This window comes from Panicum virgatum, chromosome 7N (assembly GCF_016808335.1).
Source record: "Panicum virgatum strain AP13 chromosome 7N, P.virgatum_v5, whole genome shotgun sequence".
NCBI classification, from domain to species: Eukaryota; Viridiplantae; Streptophyta; class Magnoliopsida; order Poales; family Poaceae; genus Panicum; species Panicum virgatum.
In genome coordinates, this window is record NC_053151.1 from 13,126,369 (window position 1) to 13,140,460 (window position 14,092).

General features: G+C 45.8%; 1 protein-coding gene across 1 annotated transcript; it reads right to left on the reverse strand.

The window, feature by feature from the left end:
- Positions 1–10,233: 10,233 nt before the first annotated feature.
- Positions 10,234–13,772, reverse strand: LOC120680943 (NAD-dependent protein deacetylase SRT1-like). The gene is made up of 8 exons (XM_039962512.1): positions 13,674–13,772; positions 12,741–12,770; positions 12,565–12,657; positions 11,781–11,900; positions 11,430–11,530; positions 11,210–11,318; positions 10,297–10,376; positions 10,234–10,246 (listed from the first exon to the last, which is right to left on the reverse strand). Exons 1-8 carry the CDS (start codon positions 13,770–13,772, stop codon positions 10,234–10,236), a joined length of 645 nt encoding a protein of 214 aa, XP_039818446.1.
- Between the last annotated feature and the right edge of the window lie 320 nt (positions 13,773–14,092).

The window sequence follows — 14,092 nt, forward strand, 5'->3', positions numbered from 1 at the left end:
CGGCTCCCCCCTACTATACCCGGGGGGCATTCTCCGACCCCAGAAGTTCTGGGAATTTTTCAGCCTTCCGGGTGTACAGTTTTGGGGGGTTGCCTGAAATGCTAGTGATAGGGCGAGATAACATGTCTGGGCTAAAAAACTGGCCAGTTTTTGAGTCTGGTCACGTGAGGTATCGGAAACCCAGCCCTCCCATCACCTCCGGAGGCCGAATTCGCCCGTTCTCGACTCGTTATCTCCGCAATGAGCCTGATTTCATGTTTTTGGGCCGTTTTGGGACGTTTCCACTTCTTTGCCATGTTGACATGCCGAATGGCCGTTTGGCCTATGTTTTGCCTCCCGTGACCTATAACAAATGTTTCTCAACTATTTTCATCCTACCATGGTTCGTTTGCACCCGAATGGACATAGTTCCATGTGCGGGTGCCATGGACAACATTTCCGACCGAAATGAACCGTTTCCATTCCATTGTGGGTTGTTTCCATTTTTTGTCCAGGGTTACATACCGAATGGTCATTCGGCCTATGTTTTCGCCTCCCATGACCTATAGCCCATGTTTTTCGTCTATTTTCACCCTAGCATGGTTCGTTTCCACCCGGATGGACATAGTTCCATGTGCGGGTGCCATGTACAACATTTCGGACCGAAATGAACCGTTTCCATCCCGTTGTGGGTCATTTCCATTTTTTGGCTAGGGTTACATACCGAATGGTCGTTCGGCCTAGGTTTTCGCCTCCCATGACCTATAGCACACGTTTTTCGTCGGTTTTGACCGCAACATGGTCTGTTTGAACCCGGATGAACATGGAACCATGTGTGGCTGCCATGTACAACCATTTTCCACTGAATCCAACAATTTTTATTCCCTTTTAGGTAAATTTCACTCTATGAACTAGGGTTAGAAACCTTCTTGCCTTTCAACCAATTCCCATGACCAATACCACACGTATATCAGCCGTTCTCATCCCGACTTTGTCTGCTTGGGTCTAGCGTACAACCTTTCCATCTGGGTAGAGTATGGTTCATACCCGGACACCTTGTACAATCATGTCCACCGAAATCAGTCCGGGGATGTTTGGTTCCTTGGTGTCTTATTCATCTTTGTGGCTGCTCAATGACTTGGTCCTTGCTGTCTTTTCATCATTGCTGCTACTATGATGTGCATGTGATATAGTACCCTTAAATTTGGGTATGGCCTCTTTTGAGGTTATTGTAGCCGTCGTGGCTAGTACGTTCTTACTCATATTCGTACTATCATAGTACTTCATGTTTTTCCTTGTACTCCGCTTCCCTCCCATTCGGTATATTTGCTCGCAATATCTTTGACAAGCATGGCGCATCTAAGCTTGAAGTTTTGAATGGTCCTTGAGGGGGGGATGAATCCTTGCAGGGTGTCATCTTTGACGAGCATCATCCTTCCGAGCCTGAAGTTTTGAATGGGGGTGGAGAGGGGAGGGACGAATTCGTGCGACGCGGGGCTGGATCTCAGTGGATCGTGGCAGCAAGGCCACTCTGCCACTTACAATGCCCCGTCGCGTATTTAAGTCGTCTGCAAAGGATTCAGCCCGCCGCCCGTGAGGAAGGGAGCTTCGAGGCGGCCTGCCACGGCACATCGGCCGGGCAGACTGAGCCAATGGCACGGGCCCTTGGGGCACGAACGCCCTAATGTGGGTCGGGGCGAGCGGCGGGCAAAGCTTGGCCACATCAGCAAGCTCGACAACAGGAGCACCCCGGGAGTGTTCATCGGCTTTGCGGAAGGCTCGAAGGCCTACCGCATTCTCGACCCGGAGACACAGCCTGTGTGCATGGCACATGACATTGTGTTCGACGAAGGGCGACGATGGGCGTGGGACAAGGCGGTGGACGACGGCTCGGCTCCGACGTATGACGACTTCACCGTCGAGTACGTCCACTTTGAGGGAGCTGGGGGAGTAGGCAGCTTTTCTACGCTGAGCGTGCCTACCCCGGTCCCCGAGCCTCAACCGACTCTGGCGCATGCTACACCGGCGGCACCACGCTATCCAGCCACGACTCCGGCTGCGACGAGTTCCTCATTTGCACCACCACAGCCGACGACACCACGCACTCCAGCACCGACAGCCACTCCTCCGGGCACGTCTACTCCAACACCTACTCATGCTGAGCACAGCCCGATGGAGTTCGCTACTCCACTCTCTCATGACGAGGAGCACATCGACGTGTACCACGACGGCGAGCCGTTGCGATACCGCACGATGGAGGACCTTCTCGGCAATCAGCCGACACCGGGATAGGTGCCTCACGACCTGGAAGCACAGTTGCACCTCGCGTGCGACAACGGCGAGCCTCGGTCTTTCACAGAGGCCGAGGGACACGTGGCATGGCGTGCCGTGATGCAGTCGGAGATGGATGCGGTTGAGAAGAACCGCACCTGGGAGCTTGCTGATCTCCCTCGCAGTCACCACACGATCACCCTTAAGTGGGTGTTCAAGCTGAAGAGGGATGAAGACGGTGCCATCGTCAAGCACAAGGCTCGCCTGGTGGCACGAGTTTCGTGTAGCAGGAGGGGGTCGACTTCGATGATGCCTTTGGTCCCGTGGCACGGATGGAGTCTGCGTGACTTCTCCTTGCGCTGGCTGCCCAGGAGGGCTGGCGCATCCATCACAAAGACATCAAGTCAGCATTTAGGAGGGTAAGGTGACTTGAAGGAGGAGGTCTACGTGCACCAGCCGCCGGTGTTTGCTATCCCCATCAAGGAGGGTAAGGTGCTACATCTGCGCAAGGCCCTCTATGGCTTACGGCAGGCCCCGAGGCTGTGGAACACCAAGCTGGACTCAATGCTCAAGGGGATGGGCTTCGAGCAAAGCCCGCACGAGGCGTCCATCTACCGGCGGGGCAATGGCGGCAATGCCCTGCTGGTGGGTGCCTACGTCGACGACTTGGTGATCACCGGCACCAAGGATGCGGAGGAGGCGGCGTTCAAGGAAGAGATGAAGTCCACCTTCCAGATGAGCGACCTGGGGCCTCTCTCCTTCTACCTGGGGATCAAGGTGCACCAGGATGACTCAGGGATCATGCTTCAATAGACCGCCTACGCCAAGCGCATCGTTGAGCTAGCTGGGCTCACCGACTGCAACCCTGCTCTCACTCCGATGGAGGAGAGGCTGAAGCTGAACCGTGACAGCATGGTGGAGGAGGTGGATGCTACTCAGTACCGGCGCCTTGTGGGGAGCCTTCGCTACCTTGGTGGATGCTACTTAGTACCGGCGCCTTGTGGGGAGCCTTCGCTACCTCGCCAACACGACCAGACTTGGCGTTCTCCATCGGCTAAGTCAGTCGGTTCATGCAGCGACCGACGACGGAGCACCAGCAGGCTGTGAAGAGGATCATCCGCTATGTTGTGGGGACTCTCAACCACGGTCTTCACTACCTGAGGTACCCTGGGCGGCACACTTCGTCGGGTACAGCAACAGTGACCATGCCGGCGACATCGACAATAGCAAGGGCACGAGCAGGATCTTCTTCTTCCTCGGCAAGTGCCTCGTCACCTGGCAGTCGGTCATGAAGTAGGTGGTGGCCCTGTCCAGCTGCGAGGCTGAGTACATAGCGGCCTCCACTGCTTCGACTCAGGAGCTCTGGCTTGCTCGGCTGCTTGGTGATTTCGGCAGAGACACTGAAGCGATGGAGCTTAGAGTGGACAGTAAGTCCACTCTGGCCCTGGCAAAGAACCCCGTTTTCCACGAATGGAGCAAGCACATCCGGGTGAGGTATCACTTCATCCGAGGCTGCTTGGAGGAAGGAAGCATCAAGGCATGCTCTGGCTTGCTCGGCTACTTGGTGATCTCGGCAGAGACACTGAAGTGGTGGAGCTTAGAGTGGACAGCAAGTCCGCTCTGGCCCTAGCAAAGAACCCCGTTTTCCACGAACGGAGCAAGCACATCCGGGTGAGGTATCACTTCATCCAAGGCTGCTTGGAGGAAGGTAGCATCTGGGCGTGCTACATCAACACCAAGGACCAACTTGCGGATCTGCTCACCAAGCCCCTTGGGAGGATCAAGTTCCTTGAGCTTGGCTCCAGGACCGGGATGGTCCAACCCTCCCATAAGACGATGCACAAGACTTAGGGGAGAATGAAGTAATAGGTCTATGTACTTTGGTCTTTGTACTTTGATCTTTGTGGGGCTGCATAAGGCATCTTCCTTGCTGCAGCACGCAGTGTGTTTGCTGCTCCTAGAGGATAGCATCTTGACTAGTTTTTCAGTTTGCTAGGACAGCTGCAGTTAGTAGGACATCAGCAGCTAGCATCTGCTTTTTTAGGACAGCAGGAGCATCTTGGAATAGGCAGTTAGCTTGTGCCCCTAGCTGGCTGTATATAATTGTAGCCACCCCTCCCGTTGGATTGTATGGCATTGTGAGTGTGAATGGAGAAAAAACAGAAAACTTCCCCAGCTTGAGTGTCATCCTCTCAGCTCAATGAGAGTAAAAATTGAGCTTGTAACAGCGTGTGCCAAATTGAGCGCGAGGCAGCTGAGGTCGCCAAAGAACATGACCACAAGGCCGATCGCTTTCACAATGCTCTCAATCGAGCTGCCCACAAACGCGTCGTTGCCAACATGCCTACTACAGAAGACGATGACACTACCTCTGTGTCCCCGACAGCCACACCGTCTGCAACACTCTCCTTGTTCATGAAGCAGCTATCATCATCAACCTTCACACGCGCAGGCCATCTTCATCTAGAACATTCGTTCTCTCATTCCACTCATCCTCGACTTGAAGTCCAGCAACTACACCCGTCAGAGGGAATTGTTCCTCCTCACAGCCAGCAAATACTCGTTGCAGGAACATGTTCTCTCGACGAAGGTGCTCGACTCTCAACTGTGTTTGTAGAGGAATAGGATTCTGTATAATGCGTGGATGATTGTATTGCATCGAGGCCTAGACCAGTATATATTGGGGTACATGACTTGGAGAGCAAGCCTATCCTACAATATGGTAGAGTCCGGATACAAACCTAACCCACCTATTATAGAGATATCTCAAATATACTCTAATATCCCCCCGCAGTCACATCAGGAGCACCTGCAAATGGTGAGACTGTAGAAGAAGCCGAAGATGGAAACCAACGAACTGACATGCGCCCGCAGACACATCATCGGTGTAGTATGAATACTGTGACTATAGAAAAAACTGGCGAAGCCTCATGCAGATGACAGCCTACATGTGGCAGAACCACCTGAATTATCCCGGCTCAAGTGCGCAGGCCATCACCATAAAGGCAACACTAGCTCAAACACACTTCAAACGGAACAATTCTTGGTCTGTCGGGTAACGTCCCGATACAACCACCGGTTCTCGGATCGAACAAGCATACCCCGCACGAAGGCGAGTCCAGAGATATTACAACCACAATTTTACAACACAGGCATAGTAATGATTACAAACCAGTTCAAACCATTATTACAAAACTAAACTTAGTAAAGCAGTTATACAAACCATAAGTGTAAAACTTCAGAGTTTAACAGCGGAAGATAAAACACGACGGCTACAACACGTCGCCAAAGTATACCAGGCTAGCCCAAGCATGGTATTACTCGTCAAAGTCATTGCCGGCCGAAGACGAATCCCACTCTACGGACCAGCCAGGAGGCAAAGAGCAGGGATAGGTCAAACTAGCGATCTGCTCTTCGAAACTCAAACCTGAAAAAGGGTTTCAACAGCAAGGCTGAGTATTCTAATACTTAGCAAGACTTAACCGTCAACGGGTATACTAAACCCACTTTAGCTAGACTATGTGGGGTTTGTGAGGCTCTGGTTTCCTTTGCTGAAAAGCAATAAAGATTAGGTCCTTACTTTCAAATTTTAGCCTTCCAGATTCTAGTTGATTAACCATTCTATGTAAGCAACTACTATTCAACCATGGTAGAACTTTAAGCAAACATCAAGATTGATCATAATATTGTTGCTCTTATTACTCTGTGTGGCAAAGAGATCAAGCAGTCTCATTTCATCGTGAGAGGCGGACGATTCTGAATCAAAATTCAACCTTGCAAGGATAAACCTAGCACACACGCTTGAAGCACCGTCGAGTCACTTCCAAGCAACCTTTGGCTTTTCTTTCCGGTTCATGGATTAGGGCCACTCTCCCTGACTATAGGGCTCCCCCTCATCCCACAGGGCACTTTCTCTCGTCCCATAGGGCACTCTATACCTCGTCCCTCATAGTCGTAAAGTAACACTATGAGTTTCCATATCCTTTATCATGTTATTCATCTTATCCCTAAAAGAGAGTGGGAGGTATGTCCATTTGCCGGGCCGAGAAGTTACTAGGCTTGCCGCGTACCATATTTACGGCATGTGGCTAGTACTTTCAAAAACTTAACCAGCACTACCACACACCGCGACCTTAGCAAGTTCATCAACACAGACGGGGTCTCACCAAAGGTCATGATATCGAACACGACCCCGTCCGTCGTCCTTATATTGATAACAGAAAGTAAACAAGCAATTCCTATAAAGCTCGCGAGTGACAGGCAATCACTCGAATTTTACCGGTCCTATAAGCTTAGCAAGTAGTCGAACTCAGGTATAGTGTTCAGTACATAGGTTCCTAGGATCATGCATCTACGGTTTCAATACAAATCCTAAGAACTGTAAATGCATAAGCAAGTAATAACAGTAAATGATAATAATTTGAAATATAGGTTATGTCCGGGGCTTGCCTTCTCAGTAGTCACTAACTATTTCAGCCCTAGGCTCTTCCAAACTTTGGTCCGGGGCTTCAGTTAGTACGGCGGTGTTCGCTTGAGCTTCGAGATCACCTCCGTCAGACTACGGGATCAGCTCGTACGTCCCGTCCGATAAGGCAGTCGTATCTATATGTAATGCAAGAACAGAATTATAAACACACATGGGCAATTGTTTATAGAGTAGTTAAATAACAATTCTAACTACACAAGGCATCATGATCAACAGCACAAGATAGCTATACTAACTTCATAAAGTGAGTGGTGGTTGATTCCTATAGCAATTAAATCAAGGTTTGCTAATAAATAAACAACTCAGATCACAAACAGTAATAAATTTAGCAAAAGTTACCCTAAATAGAACATGAACAGAGTAGGCTATCCTGTAAAAATCATGCCAAAACATGTAGTCATTTATTCATAACAAATCAATCATTCAGATCACACCTAGAACAAGATTGGATTACACAGATTAAAATAAAGCAAAACAGAAGCTCAACATTTAACAACAGACCCACACAGGGATGAATTAGCTACTGTGAAATTTTCATGATTTTATCTACACAGAAATAATTATGAGAAAATAAACAAAACAGATATCAGATTAGCAAGATTCATTTTTAGCTCCTGTTCTACTCAGGAACTAGGGCTCAAACTTCATGTACAAGCTAAACTATCCAAAAAGGTCACTCAGACATATTTTCATGATTTATCATCAGCATAAACTATTTATCATAATTAAAGTCTACTAAACAAGGATTAAATCAAAGAAAAAGCTAAACATGAGAACTGACCACGAAATTTTTATATCAATACTATAGTTACATGAACACTACACCATAAAAATTCCACTGCAATACATGGATTCAAACAATATTTAAGAAAAAGATAAAACACCTAGTATTTATGGACCTAGTAACACAAAGTAACCTGTACAGCAAAAACTTTCAACAAACACCCAAGATATTATGATCCTAATGCATAGAGCTTTACACAAGGATTCCAGAACATCAAAATTTGCTATTTTACGAATTTTCTACGAATTTATACTGAATTTCAAAGTTCACAGAAAATCATAACAAAGAAGTACCTAGAGATACTATTCAACTGAGTCACGGTCTATTCAAATAACCCCCCTGGTTTTCTTTTCTTTCAACCCGTGGTCCCTGGGTCAAGGGGAAGAAGAACAGGGAAGGGGGCCGGCCGAAATCCGGCGATGTGGGTCGCCGGCGGGAAGGGGAAGGAGGCCAGGGAGCTAGAGGGGAACACGTCGCACATGTAGAGGGTCTTGGGTGGGGCTGAGGTGGACTGAGGCGACGGATCAACGGATCCCAGCGGCCGGCGGCGAGCTGTGTTGACGGAGGGGGCGCTCCGGCAGTGGGAGGGCGTCGAGGAGTGGGGGAAAATCCTCACGGGAGCAAGGTGAAGCTGCTAGGGTGGTTGGGAGGGGCGGAGCAATACTAGAATGACGGGTCTACGGTGAGCTCAAAGCTCCGGTGGCAATGGCGGGCAGCGGTGGTGTTCTGGGCGAGCGGGGAGCGAGGAATCGGCAAATGAGCGAAGGCAAAAGAAGGAGGGGGTCCTCCTAGTTTTAATGCACGCGAAAGGAGAGGGCGGCGGCCTCTAACCCGTGCTGTCCACGGCAGCGTCGAGGTGGCGGCCGGTGGGGGGTTCTGGGAGGCGTGGCGAGGGAAGGGAGCTCCAGCGCGCGGCCAAGAAGCGGTGGAGGTGTAGCGCGACGCGTGGGCTGAGCTAGTAGGCAGGAGGTGGCATCTGGCCAGCCCACGGCGGTGGGCAGCTCTGAACAGCCGCGGCGGTGAGAGAAAACAGAGGAAGCAGGCTGGAGGTGGAAGAAAGGATTGATTTGAAATTTCCAAAAATTCCAGGGACCATTCTATAAACTAGCAATAACTTTTAAACTAAAGCTCAAATGAAAAAGTGCCCAACATGAAAGTTGTTAAACTTTTCAAGATCTACAACTTTGATGTTGTGCAAAAATTGATTTGACCAAAGTATAAAGGGCTAATTTTGAAAACATAGAAGGGATTTTGAATTCAAGGATTTTTGTCTTTTTCAAGGTAATTTCACTTTAAACTTAGGCTGAAATGAAAGTTTTTCTGCCAAGCAATGATTGCACTGAATTTTGCAAAAACACCCTCCACAAAAGCTATAATTACCCAACCTATTCAATTATAACTATAAAAAGGACCTTGCATAAAATCATAATTACACATATAACCTTTTATATTTACAAAAAGATCCTTTTTCAAGCAATCAAGCACATGATGCATAAAATAGATACACAACTACTGTGCAGACACCTAGGGTGTCACAAGCAGCAGAGCAGATCTCAACAACAGTTGCGATACAGAACGGCGAGGGAGAAGAAGCCGAAGCAGCCGGCGGTTGTTGGAGTAGACGAAGTAGGCGAAGTAGATATGATGGTGGTGGTGACGAGGTCGTGCTAGACGAAACGTAGAGATAGAGCAGCCGAGCACTAGCCCAAAGGCCAGCTAGCTTGGCATAGTGATCGCGGCGGCGGCGATCGTAGAAGTCTGTGAAGAACTCTAACAGTTTGAGGAAGACCGTGCACGTGAGGCACAGCTACACATAGTAGACGATGAGGTCGTGGACGTGGTCAGTGGTGGGGGAGATGCAGCGGCAATGAAGACCACGGGTTGCAGCACTACAGCCTAAGAAGGAGAAACAGTGGCAGGTGCTCGGAGAAGACGCGCGTAGTACTCGATGACGACCAGCACGGTATCCTAGGAGTCACGCGCAAACAGTTGATCAGACTAGTCGCATGTAGTGTCAAAGGAGGCACAGGCGGGATGCAACAGCACTGTTCGGCGCGTGGAACAGCACACTGCACGCCGGCACAGGGACGACGAGGTAGGAATCCTAATCGGTGGAGATGACGACGAGCCGGTGAACGTCAATGTGAGGACGAGCCACGGAGATCGAAAAGGGCACTGCCCCCGGCGGAGATCGACATGGGTGATCTCCCGGGGGGCGCACTAGGTGGCTGTCGAGGGGCGCGCAGGAGGCGCGCTATGGGAGATGACTGGTTGCGCGCAGAGGATGGGCATGGCGAGACGCAGCGGAAGATGTGGCCTAGGATCTAAAACCCTAAACTCGTGATACCATGTAGAGGAATAGCATTATGTATAATGTGTGGGTGATTGTATTGCATTGAGACCTAGGCCTGTATATATTGGGGTACATGACTTGGAGGGCAAATCTCTCTTACGGTATTGTACAGTCCGGATACAATCCTAACCTACCTATTATAGAGATATTTCAAATATACTCTAATAGCAAATGGTTCAACGGAGTTGTATATGAACAACTGCCCTGTGATAAATGCAATTGGAGAGCTATATCAACAATCACTCCCTTGCTTACTTCTTGTTTAGACAAATTTGAGAAGACAACACTGCAAGATGTATCAATTATGACCAAAGTATCAACACTAATTGCCAGGTCAAAAAGTTTGTAAAGATACTAATTTCAGTGAAGGAACCTGCAAAAATAATTCCGACAATAACATGATAGTAAGGTAACAGTCAATACCTAGTTCCTAGACAAAGGACAAGATCAGCTGATCGACAATGCTCCTTGGCAGAGTTCATCTCCTCAGGGGGTAAAGCATCCTGCAAAAATGTGTTTAACATCCGATATAATTGATGAAACTAGCACAACTTCAAAGAATATACAAGATGGCATTCAGCAAACATTACTAAACTGATAAAAGCCCATCTAGTACTGGATTGAACATACAAGTTCTTACCAAACACTTCGCCTCTTAAAAGAAATGTATATGGTGTTCAGAAACAAAATTGACACTTCTCTAATAAATATAATGCTAAGCATGCTACTATAGTATAATCCTGATCCTTACGGAGCAACAGAAAGTTACATTGTAATTAAAAGAATGCATGATTGTTTGTCACAGAAAAACACAGGAGTTCTGCTGCTATGCATACCTTAAAACCGAAAACACAATCGCTAAAGCAATATTCAGAGTATTGCTGCTGTGGCTTTTGCAACTTAAGTCATTGATTTGCTTTTCACCTTTTTAGAGACACGGAACTATTGAAGTACCACTCAAAATGCTTTCTCTTGCAACACAAATGGTTTTCATGAGAACACAACATGAATAACAATTATTTCAAGAACTCAAGTGACCACATTAAATATTGTGTCGGCTATGGGTTGTGAAGCAACTTTGAGGTACTAATGGCTTCAGCAATGACTAGGGTTCTAAACGGGCATTAATCAAAAGATAACCATAAGGTCCATAACTAAAGAGAAATATGCAATTTCTATAGCAGGGACTAAGTGAACACTATGGTCAATGGAATAGAATCTATATTGTTTCATAGAACATCCAGTTGACGAAGGTTACTTCTAACTGACAAATGAAATAATTTTGTTAGACAGAAATTTTGTAGCTTACTTAACAGTTCGAAGATGTAGTACTTACTTCCCAGTCAAGAACTGTATCTTTCAATCTAGCTCCACAATTCTTGTCAGAACAACGCCTCGGAGTATCCTTCAGTCCTACTGTCTCAATCTCAAAATCACGAAGGTACCTTCAAAAAAGAGAAGAGTCTCCTGAATAAAACAAAAAAAAGGCAACTATTTGGGCAACAGATACATACTCCCCAATAACTTGTAGTACAAATAAGTAAAAGTAAACATACTCAGTTTTACAGCATGGGCAGATCTCCTTGAAAGAATTTCCATGTAATTCAGACAGCTTCGCCCTTGGAAAACCAGAACGGAGATGTAGACTGTCAACATTCTGGAAAATACAGAATTACAGACTCCTCAGATTACACATTAAAAAATACTGCAGCAGCAACAATAAAAAAAAAGAATAAGAGTGCATTGGTATATTGTATATATTCAAGATTTTGGTAAGTTAAACTCTTGGCAGTAAGATGAAAGAATGAAGAATATCTGCAGCTCATACTGATCTTTCAACAGAGCACAAGTTCTTCTCATCATGGTATTGCAAATACAATCAATGAAGCACTACACCTAGTTCACACCTGGCTTATGATGAACTTTAGAAGTCCTGCTCTTTCCAATTCAACTAGTGCCATATGGGTCAAGCTTGGAACAGCTCGATGGAAAGGGAGCGATGCATTAGGAATACCTTTGCCTGCACGCTATAACATATATTACATTGAAATTTTTTATTCAAATAATGGTTCGTCATGAAACGTAGTATATTATGTGGGGAAGGTATGAAAATTTGTGTGGTTTGTTAACATCATCAAACAGCAAGCATTTCATAATGCGTTCCATCCAGTAAAAAGACAAAAAGCTTCATGTTCTGCACATGAGATGGTTTCCAATGTGAGCTTATGATCACTACTTTCTGTTAGAATATACAAGTATTTATATAATCCAACAAACACATAGGATTCAATCTCAAGACAAAAATGCAAATGTGACTCTGGAGTTTCCAAACTAAATATTAAAAAGTTATTAATTGTAAAATTTTCAGAAGTTTGACTGGATCTTACCCAAAGCATCAAGTATTTGTAACGAGAAGAGTATAACTTTCTGGATGCGAACAAGTCAGCTATCATAACCATATGGGAGCACATTTACATATCATAACCATATGGGAACACATTTCATCATAACCATATGGGAACATGCTCCCATACATTATTGACATGCACAAAAAATATGGATTGCATGGCATGCAAGTACATGCAGGAAAGTCTAGCTAGCAACTAAGCATCACAAAAATCCTGTGAAATAAATAGATTCACACACTAAGATGTCCATATTCAGAGCAAGTAATATAGACACCAGCACTACCTGCAAGGTCCAGACACCCTTGGGCCCTCGAAAATCAGGTATCCCTGATGAAGTTGATATTCCTGCTCCGGTAAACACCACTAAATGCTTACTCTGCATTGAGAAAGGAAATTAATGCAATTGAGATAGAGAAATCATGACTTGATTTTAAGTGAGTACCCAAAAGGTAGCACTACCTTTTGCACCATGACTGCAAGCTCTTCTATCTGCATCAACAATCCAGGAAAAAAGAAAATTATCAAACTACACAAACTATTGATGTACCTCTATCACTATATAAAAAATATTAAAACAACATGGAGTTCTGCCATTACAAGTTCTGCCATAGACACATAGTATGGCATTGTCAGAACTGATGATAATAGAGATTCCCTCAGTGCCCTAGTCCATGGGCAACAACCTTACAGAAAATTCCCACATAAGAGAATACAAATCCCCTAGTATTGTTTCCAAAAATATCTATTCCCTTTAATAACAAGCACATCAGACTCAGAACTAGGTCTCTTGTTATAAGGAATTACTTGGAATGAACGACATAATTCATGCCATCACGTACCATACCCTAAGGAATGTTCTCAGACATCTAACAAGATCAGGCTGGAAGTCAGACACACCAAGAAAAGCTTGGGAAAAGCAATTCTCGCGAAAGCACGAACCATCATAAAATTGTATTTGCTTCATTTGTCTTCGTATAGTGAATGTAATAGTAATACAACAAGTATACAACCATTCAACTCCCAAAGACTATGATTCTGATGTGACATAGTTCTTCTCCACTTATGACGTTGTTTGATAGAACATATCTAATCTGAACTTATCTGACACAACTCTACAGGCAACGTGATTGCTTCAAAACATCAGCTAATCTCATATAATTTAGAATGCAAGCACTCATTAAAATGATTATACCAAAACTTATCACCAACAAAAAGCATTTTCAGTAGCTCACTTATAGCCTAAGATATGTCAAGTCACTATCATAAACTAAAGTGCACTAACAGTACGACTGACAAAGGGCACAATGTACTAGTATTTGCTAGCACCATGGCATATTAAAGCATTTACATCCATAAATCTAAGTAGGACAAAAATAGGCCATAGAAATTGACCTTATTCTGTACTAGTTCAGGTGGGTCGAAGATCTCAGGCATTCCAACAGAACCCACATCCTCCCGGAAGGATAGCTTTTCCGCATAGCCCAATGACATCTCTTTTCAAGCTTCCTTCGCTGCCGTCTTGTTCACTCTAAGAGACCAAATAATTTGGTTCAATTAGTGGAAGTTCTAAATAAATTTGCAATAGGGTGTATGCTTGGCAGGACCCACAAGTCCAATGTCTTACACAGTAGACTCATAGTATCACAATTCCAATATAAATAACTTATTTAATATAGGAATAAGATCTAATTCAAACAGTTAAAAGCACATTACATTGCATAAACAAAAGATGACTTATAAACATCACACTTATATTGAAGGGGACAATTCACACAACAGCACCTGTTTCAAGTGGTGCTCGAAAAATAGCA

Coding starts and splice junctions, on each gene's coding strand:
- LOC120680943 (XM_039962512.1), bottom strand. CDS start 13,772: ATGTCATTGGGCTATGCGGAAAAGCTATCCTTCCGGGAGGATGTGGGT. Junction 12,658..12,740: donor TTGCAGTCATGGTGCAAAAG/GTAGTGCTACCT, acceptor TTCTCAATGCAG/AGTAAGCATTTAGTGGTGTT. Junction 10,377..11,209: donor ATACAGTTCTTGACTGGGAA/GTAAGTACTACA, acceptor ACATTTTTGCAG/GATGCTTTACCCCCTGAGGA.